At 35.8% G+C, this 9,389-nt stretch overlaps 1 protein-coding gene across 2 annotated transcripts; it reads left to right on the top strand.

Moving 5' to 3' along the window:
- The first annotated feature begins 255 nt into the window (after nt 1-255).
- LOC103720645 (ATP-dependent Clp protease proteolytic subunit 5, chloroplastic-like) lies at nt 256-8,929 on the top strand. 2 transcript variants are annotated; one of them, XM_008810447.4, is made up of 9 exons: nt 258-479; nt 578-682; nt 793-910; nt 999-1,091; nt 4,073-4,118; nt 4,213-4,285; nt 7,808-7,842; nt 7,947-8,035; nt 8,490-8,929. In XM_008810447.4, exons 1-9 carry the CDS (start codon nt 340-342, stop codon nt 8,688-8,690), a joined length of 900 nt encoding a protein of 299 aa, XP_008808669.1. In that variant the 5' UTR covers nt 258-339; the 3' UTR covers nt 8,691-8,929. The 2 variants fall into 2 exon arrangements, with proteins under 2 accessions (XP_008808670.1, XP_008808669.1); XM_008810448.4 differs by lacking the exon at nt 4,073-4,118 and having other exon boundaries at nt 256-479; nt 4,170-4,285.
- The last annotated feature ends 460 nt before the right edge of the window (nt 8,930-9,389 follow it).

Below are 9,389 nucleotides of genomic sequence, written 5' to 3'. Positions count from 1 at the left end.
GTTCTTAATAAAAATTATATTTATTTTAATTAAAAATAAAAAATAAAAAATTATTATTTTTTATTTTTTTATCACGATGGTTTTATAAGTATTTTAATCATCTTAATTTGAACTGTTAACTTTTTGATGGCTTGGATATATATATATATATATATAAATAATAGTAAAATAAAATTTTTAATATAAATATTAATTTTAGGAGGATATTTTAAAATAATAATAATAATAAAATAAAATAAAGCCGAAGGCTCAGGGAAGTCGCCGTTTTCCGCCGCGGCATCTCATCGGATAAGAAAAGAGAAGCGAAGCGAGCTCGAGACTACAGGAAGAGAGGGAAAGATGGAGATGGCCATGGCGAATTCATCCAGCGCGGCGGTGCCCGCTGCTTTCTCTCTCAAAACCCTCCTCACAAACCCTCCCAAAACCCTCCACCTTCCCACCCAATCCCCCCTTCTATCCTCTTCTTTTCCTTCTTCCAAGTACTCTCTTCATCTCTTCTTTCCTCTCCTCTTTCTTTGTCTCTTCTAGGGTTTCTTCTCAGTTCCTGCTCTCTCTCTCTCTCTCTCTCTTCTTGCAGGAAGTTTGGGAGGCTTGTCGGCACCTGGAGCTCTCCTAAGGCCATCTACTCGAGCGGCTCCTGGGCGCCGGATCGAGTTCAGAGGAAAGGGATTTGGTCTATTAGGTAGGCTACTGTCTCTTTCTCTTGTCCCGTCTCCATTTCTCTCTCTTGATTGCTTCTTGGCTTTGTGCAAGGATTCGATTATTTGTAGTGTGTTGTTGGTGGTGATTTAGGGATGATTTGATAGTGCCGTCGTCTCCCTACTTTCCGGTGGAGGCGCAGGGAGGGCAGGGGCCGCCGCCCATGGTGCAGGAGCGGTTCCAGAGCGTCATCAGCCAGCTCTTCCAGCACGTATGCGTTGATAGGGTTTTGGATAATTAGGGATTAGGTTTTCTTCTTTTCTCGAAAGAGAAGAGACTAAAGATTTGTTCTTTTGTAGAGGATTATACGTTGCGGTGGACCTGTGGATGATGACATGGCGAACATTATCGTGGGGCAGCTTCTCTATCTCGATGCTGTTGATCCTAACAAGGTCTCTACTTGGTTTTGTTTGCTGTTTCTCTTATGATTGGTAGTAACTCCATCTTAGGATTTGTTTGGTTACTGTTGATTAGCGGCATAATCCCCTCGGTTTTCACCCATTCATAGCATTTCTTTCTTCTTTCTTTTGCGGTGACCAAAGGTAGTATTAATTCTGGCTGCACGATTCTTCTACATAGGGGAAATGTCTCCTTTATCTGGAGGGTCTTATAAGGCACACATATTGGATGGATAGAGTAGCCTACTTTGAACCTGATACTTCTTGAGTTTTATGGATTTTTAACTGCAGAACTTGTTGCTGGAAGGAGCTTGCATGGTGTTGTTCTTTTTTGGTTTGTAAAATAATAAATGAGAGATGTGATGGAATGCTAGGGCAGGAATGTTTGAGGCTGGTTGCGATGATTGAATTGCTGTCTGTTCTTTGCATCTAATTTTGTTAAATTATGTTAGTTAAATCTGGTATTTCTCAGTGGTTGTTGAGTTTGATGCTAGGATATGTTCAACCATTTTTCAGAAACAGCCATGCCATAGCTCACAACTCTTTCATTTTCATGACTTCTAGGTTGCCTTGGGCTGTCTTCCTTCTTTCTTATCCTTTCATGAGCTACTTTCCTTCTCAGGCCACCCTTGGTTCCCATTGCACATGGCCATATCATATTAAAGTTTTAATTTCTTCTTCACAACTATATCTTCAGTTGATAGAAAGCTTCCTCTATGTTAATCATTTCAAATTCTACTATTACTAAATTTATGTGCCTTCATCTTCTCATTTTTGGGATGCCCATGTCGCTCCTTCAACAACCTCTACTTGCTAATATATGAAATTTGCTGACCTTACTATTGTCTGATAAAAAGTATTCTCTTGGTCTTGCTCACTTGTTGAGGCATATCTCTTCATCCATTTTGTGCTGAATTTATTGAACATGTTTTCATCTTTTATTTTGTTCATTGATGTAAAAATATTTGAGATGAGAGAACCCCTTTATTATCAATCATTTCATGCACAAATAAAATTTCAAGGTCCTGTGCCCAGACAGTACTCTAGGAAAAAGGTTTGCATGGATCTGAATTGTGTAAATTTATTTATGATTGCAGGCATAAGACAATATTGGGCTGCAAGTAAATGAATACTGTATAAACAATTAGAAGAAGGAAAGTATAACAGCTTTTTGCCAATGCTTAAAACTGAATATGAATAGTTGGCATCTTTTATTTTTTCCGTAGAAGAGGTTGGATGGTACTTAGTGAAAGGAGGAGCTTGCATGTGGCATCTTTAAGCAATGTATAAACATGTATTGTCTAACTAGTTGAGAATAAGTGTCACCATGAAACAAGCCTTATTCCAACTAATTAATTTCAGATTTATTCTTCTTTGCCGTTGCTGTTGACACAAACTTGTTTAGATCCTTTCGCATAACATCCATTTGTATTTTCTTAGGTCTTCTTTTTCTATTTTGTAGCTATATAAATGCAAATGTTTTTATCAGATCTTTTTCTCAAAATCTTTGTTGGGCATGTCTAGTGCATCTGAGTCGGTTCGTTGCTTTTTTGTTCCTCATCAGTGCTCCTATACTTTATTTTGAGGATACAAGATTATTTTCTTTTATTTATTGATTTTTATCCTTGGGTTCTTGTACTTCTTAGATGAATGCAGAACTCATTTGGTTGCCAGAATATATAATCTTATGGATGGTATTCTCAACCACTATGTAGTGTAAAAATTTATAATAAATGACTATGATACTAAATTGATGGCTGTGATGATGACCAAGGTATTGCAATTTGATGAATTGCTACTAATCATCAATATGTAATGTGAATAAACCACCAAAGTTTTTTTTGGCAGCGCAATTTTATGAATATTTTTGAAATTTCAACTTTTAGATAACCAAGCACTACCTTAACTTTGAGATAGCTTGTAATATATCATTTGGTTTCCTCCTCTAAGTAAACACTGATGTAGAGGAGAACGTAAAAGTCTATTGATCATGTAGCTGTCATGCATCCGACATCTTGGATTGAGCTGTAAATTACCAAAGCTTGTGAATCTATACATCATTAGAACCTTAAGCTGGCCTATACATCTTTGACTACCAAAATATCTTATTGTTGATGCTAGATCTCTTCTGAAGAAATTAAATTAATGAAAGTAAGTACCTTGAAGCAAGGTTTGCAATTTTGGTGCCAGATCCTGTACCAGTATCATCTTGGTACGGTGTTGGCATGCTCGACATGGGGTTGGTTTAGTGGATCGATACTCAATACGTCCCTCGTATTGCGTAGTTCATTACCAATACCGTATGATATGTCTGGTACTTACAACATACTATGCCTTGAAGTTTGTTAGAATAAGAAGAGATCATATCATTACATAACATTGTTGTCTTGATTCCTCGACAAATTAACTTTCTACAAATAGGAAGAATAAACATTACAATGCCCAAGGAATGGACATGCAGTCTGGTCCACTTGATAGTACATGTAAGGTTTAAAGAAGAAAAACTAAAAAAAATACAAGCAAGCATCAGGAATATGTGACAAAACCAGGCAGTCCACGCCCTCGTTTTAGTTGTCATTGGTGGGTGTTTTAGGTAGGTTGTGGCTTGATTGTCGTGATTTAAGGTATAAAAAGTACATTGATGTTTGATTGAACAAATTGAACGAGATGTTATTGAGTCTTGTTGAACTGCTACTGAAATTTGTTGCTTTCATGAAAGCATGCAAGTGGGATATACGATGCAGTGAATTAAAGGAAACTTTGAATTATCTCTATTTATACTGGCCATTGTTTTATTGATTATCAAACATTTCTTCTTCCGATTCTACTTGTATGTATTCATGAGAACTTTTTTGCAGGTTAATGAATATCCATTTCCTTTATGGGATAGTTAACTAAGTTTAGAATTTATAGATATTTTCATTTATGTGAATTCTCAAACACAAACTTAATTTGTCACCTGATGTTCCTGATAGGATATTATCATGTATGTGAATTCTCCAGGAGGATCAGTTACAGCTGGTAACTCCTTCTATCCTTGTAGTTTTTCAGTATATCTTATATATGTATCAGGTATATTTTTACTTAGGCAGTTGGATTGCACACTTCCTTTTAGGCATGGCTATTTTTGATACAATGAGGCACATCAGGCCTGATGTCTCCACTGTCTGTGTTGGACTTGCAGCTAGGTAATAGCACTGAATAGTTTGTCAGCTTTTACCATTTGGTTATTGAACAGTCGAAACTTGGCTTACCTTTGAATTAGTCTTGCTTCCATCAGCTGTATTCAGGACTTTTTGTTGATTAGCTAACTAATTCTTTTTGATAGCATGTAATCCTCAAGTTTTTCTTTTCTTGCGTAAACTATTTATAATCTTTAGAACTAGTTCTATCAGCCAAACTTTCTCTTTTGTCAACTACTCTTATTTCTAGTATATCTTGCAGTTATTTAATTATTACCTTGTTGATATTTTTATATGTGCATGAAAGCAGTTGCTCGCAAATTTTTTCTCATGTTGTGGTTAATTGACTATATGACATATCATGATTAAGGATATATTTTGGACTCTTGAAATACTTTTTCTTTTTTGACATAATTGAGGAATTACATTGGTGAGCATGTAATATTTTAGTGTAATGTGGTGCTTGGTGCATTTTATTTTGCTAATATTGGTACTATAATTTGCACAAATAAAAAGGGTTAGGAAATGGGACACATTAAACTTGATTACCGTACTACAGCGAAAGATTTTCCATGATCAGATTACATCTTATAGGAACCCATTGTCATACCATAAACTGTATCATCATTCACAACACTTTCCCTTTCTATCTATCCTGCTCTCCACTTTGACTTTGTTTTGTGTGTTTGCCTTCAATAATAGGTAGTGTAGTGATGTAGACTAAATTCATTTTATAACCTTATTAAATTCTTTTTCAGAACATCAGAAAATCCCAAGGTAAAATTTATGTTTTATGGTATAATTGAGAGACCATAGAGCAATTTCCTGTGTATCATCTTGATGGATGGCAATGACATTACCGTGATAGTTTTAAAGGCTTTTGCAAGATGAAGAGGAAGTGGTTGAGAAATAGGAGGTTCTAAGTTGCATGGAGATTTCAGGAAGCGTATATATCTAAGGCAAAAGTTGTGGAAGCTAAACATAGAAGATAATTTGGAACGTCAAAGAGGTAGGCACTACTTTCATACTCAATGTGAAACGTTGTGGACTGATGTCAAGAATATTTTACTTTGAAGTGCCATAACCATAACCATCCAGCATTGTTTAACAAAAGGGACAGTTTTTCTTATTTAGGCTAAACCAAAGTCCATGCACGGCTTTATTCATTTTCTTTTTTTATGACTCAAGACAAAAGAAAAACGAAACATGGAACTGAAGAAGAAAGGTTAGTCATATAATTGGGATCTCTTTTTCCCAGTTTTCATGACTGGAAGCTGTTATGATCATCTCCTACCTGAAACAAAATTCATATTACTCAATTCTCTCAACTTTCTTGACCAAGATAGTAAATTGGCCCTGCCTAAACCATATGCTCCAAGTGTTCTGATATAAAAAGACTATTACTAATATTCTTCTGTGGATCTCCAAAAATATTAGGTACGTAACCATTCTAACATTCCATATAGGTGAGATGCTAACCTTTATGATAAGAATAGATAGGTATTGTTGAAGATTTTCCTTCATCTTTTTGACTCTGCCTTGGTAGACCTCTTTTTCAGTGCATACCTGTCTCTTATTCTACATATTCGAGGTCATATCCATGGGGTAAAGAGAGAGATGGAAAAGAGTGAACTTTGGTTTAATGATTTTAAAACATATTTTAGTAGCAGGGCGATATGAGTCTGTAACTATCCGACCTCTGAATCTGAATGAAGTAAAGACGAATTGAAAGAAATTGACTTATAGTGCTGATCTTAGATGGCATATAGACTAGGAAAGATGATTCTCTTTATCTGATAACCTTTGGATTGAACAGAAAAAGGTGAAATTAAATTTTATCAGATGTGAAGAATCAATTCACTGAAAGAATTAATATATCAATAATCAAACCTAGGTATGAAAGAAGAGTCTTATAGGAAGGTGAGAAAAGTTTTGTTGATTGAGATAGCTTATTTAAGTTAATGGCTGCAACATTAGGGTAGAAAAATGAAAATACATAGCAAAATTTTGGACATAAGCTCATATGAATGGGTATGTGATTTTTGGTGGATTTTTTTTTCTTGAGTATAATGTCAAATACAAGTTATGTCATTTGTCTAGATGCAACTTTTCAAATTTCAGTAGTTTTCTGTTGGGTAATGATTTTATGCTCACTCCCATGGTTCTTAGGTTCTTTACCCTGAATGTAACTTGTTTTGCATCATGAGGGACATTGCATGTAGAAGTCAAACAGGCTCCTAGTTCTTGCATTTTTGTTTGGAGTTGGTTGATAGGGGTTACACTTGGAGTGGTTAAATGGAAAATTTAGGACATTCCAACTACGCCTATCATTTGAGGTATGGATACAAAGAAGTAACAGATTGCTCAAAGCCTTCACTGCTGAACAAAATTCAAGAAGATTGTTAGGTATCATAGGGCTTTTAATACACATCCTTATGTTCTCATGTTTAGCTCAGCCTTGTTTGATCATGTGTTAATGGCTTAGCACCATCATAAAATATCTTGCTTATCCTCATTTTGTATCCATGTACATTTTCTAGTGCCTACATTTTGACCCATACAACGTATTGCTAACCATCCAGAAGTAACTTTCAGTCCAGTCTCACTGGCCGGATGTTCTCACACCACTCTCAGCCCACCAATTAGATGGGATAATTTTGTTGGTTCTTTTTTAGGGAAAAAAAGCACAAAGCCTTATCTCTGTCATGTTGGTTATGGTTTTAATATTGTTAAATGTACTAGTCATTGCATTCCAATACAGATTCTTTAGAAAAATGGCCATGGACTCTAGAAGTAGGGATCACCAAATATGCTGTCAAACCCATTCCAAACTCAGTTAAGGTCTCATTCACTGTGCTACAGTGAACTGTCTATAACAAAACGTCTCTTATCTCATTCCTCACTCTGCTCCCACTCCTAATACAAAAGATATGAAAGATGGCAAATTTTTAGAATAATTGGTGGATGACACATCATTTCCATGATTTCATAGATATGATAGAAGAATTACACGTATTAAATAATCCAGGGAACACCTTCTGTGGTTCAAATCAGGAACCTCCTTCCAGTGGGAGTGCAACCACTATGCTATAGCCCTCTTTGCATGGAAGACTAGAAGGACATCTTTTTATACATTGCAATCGTAATTACAACTCACTTGCATTGTCTCATCATTTGGAATTTATTTTTAAAATGAGGGATGAAATATATTTTATTTCAATAGTGTGCAATCACTTCCTCGGGGTAACTTGAATGTCTGTCTTAGAAAGTGCTTTTAATATTCTTGAGAACAAGTAGTTATGACAGTTTATTTTCACCAGTCTCTCAGTTCATCAGTGATGATCTTATACATGAGACACTCCTGATGATGGCTTCATGTTAAATATAATGCCTCTTTCATCTCTTGGTCCAAAAGAATCCTCAGTGCTTATATATCTTTTCTGTTCTATGTTAGATGCTGGATTATTTCTAATGCACATTAAGATGACTGACTTTTATTGTCAATGTTGCTTGGGCTTTCAAAAACAGCATGGGTGCTTTTATTCTGAGTTCTGGTACTAAGGGTAATTCTTCTGAATTTTTAATGACTCAAAATTCCAAGTTTTGTCCTTTCAAATAACTTGAATATTTTGTTTCTAAAATTACACCATTTTTTTCTGCAAACAAGGAAAACGGTATAGTTTACCAAACTCCAGGATAATGATTCATCAACCTCTTGGAGGAGCTCAAGGCGGGCAAACTGATATTGACATCCAGGTAATCTGAATTTGATGTCATATTTGTTACCTAATTTTTGTAGATATTTCCATTCCATGATGGCTATCATGATTTGTTGACTCCTTGATGGATGCTAGCAGAGACCCCCTCCTTGAGAAAATGTCACACACTGCTGTTGATTGGGGTTGCTGCTTTGTTTCAGTTAATTATAATTGTTTAGAGTTTAGACGCTAGGCATAACATCACAAAGTAGTGCCTTGTGTGTTTATTATTCAATGTCAGATTCTTTTTTATAAAATATCTATCGCCTATGGGTAGACAAAAAGATCTGTTGGTTAGCGGCTTCTTTGTTTATTTTTTTGTGCTTTCTTGACAAGTAAATGCAAAATTGACTCATAGCTGGGCTAACTTTGATTCCCATGTACGCTCTTGTGTACATGGGAAGCTAATTTGAAAAGCTAATTTCAAAATTGACTCTTGTGTCGCCTTTCAGGCAAATGAAATGCTGCATCACAAAGCTAATTTGAATGGGTACCTAGCGTACCACACTGGCCAAAGCCTGGAAAAGATCAACCAAGATACCGACCGGGACTTTTTCATGAGTGCAAAAGAAGCTAAAGATTATGGTCTAATTGATGGCGTGATCATGAATCCTCTCAAAGCACTTCAGCCACTAGCCGCTTCTAATCAGTAAAGACCAGAGTCCATGTTGTCATGACCCAACCATGTAGCCATCACAGTGATGGAATGCTTGTCACTGATCTATCCTGTTACCCGAGGAGAATTTTTTTTCCCTGCATCGCGGAAAGTTTGCATTTATCAAGCTTAGCATAGCAAGCAATATGTCTTCTTTCAGTTTTGTGAACAGCATTTGTACTGTTACATTGAAATTAAAGTACAGATCAGTTTTACAAGTAGCTTTGATTTTTAGTACAAGCAGATAAAATTTTTAGTATAACAATATAGTCCTAGCCTTGATTTCTTCCTCTTTTTTTTATTTTTTTTTGGTACAATGGCGGCTCACACCTGACGGGTATGAATGTGGCTAATAAGATCAGAGAATAAAAGGCTACAAAAAGGCTTTAGTACAGACTCGTGATCCATCCAGATGAAACTTTTTAAATGATGAGCGGCAAAGGAGGCAATCTAGTTCGCAGCATCATTTTCGAGCCAATTAGATGAAGGTTTTTTTTTGGCTTGAGTCTCAGCACCTACCTTTTTTTTTATTCTAGTTTTATAAACCTTTGTCTTCTCAAAATAAAGATTTGGCTCAGAATTGCAACTGGACTCAAAAAAAAATTCGATATAGGTATTTCCTAAAGGGCTAACCAGAATCAGTTAGATATGATGCAAAATGGATCTTGTTCTATCGTTGATCAGAGATTTCTATATG

The sequence above is a fragment of the Phoenix dactylifera genome, chromosome 13 (assembly GCF_009389715.1).
Source record: "Phoenix dactylifera cultivar Barhee BC4 chromosome 13, palm_55x_up_171113_PBpolish2nd_filt_p, whole genome shotgun sequence".
Classification (NCBI taxonomy): domain Eukaryota; kingdom Viridiplantae; phylum Streptophyta; class Magnoliopsida; order Arecales; family Arecaceae; genus Phoenix; species Phoenix dactylifera.
Note: the sequence above shows the minus strand (reverse complement) of the source record. Positions and strands in the feature narration are given on the sequence as shown.

Excerpts from the sequence above, each read along its gene's own strand:
- LOC103720645 (XM_008810447.4), top strand. The coding sequence starts at position 340 with ATGGAGATGGCCATGGCGAATTCATCCAGCGCGGCGGTGCCCGCTGCT. Across the intron at positions 683-792 it reads AAAGGGATTTGGTCTATTAG|GGATGATTTGATAGTGCCGT; the intron begins GTAGGCTACTGT and ends GTGGTGATTTAG. Across the intron at positions 8,036-8,489 it reads AAACTGATATTGACATCCAG|GCAAATGAAATGCTGCATCA; the intron begins GTAATCTGAATT and ends GTCGCCTTTCAG.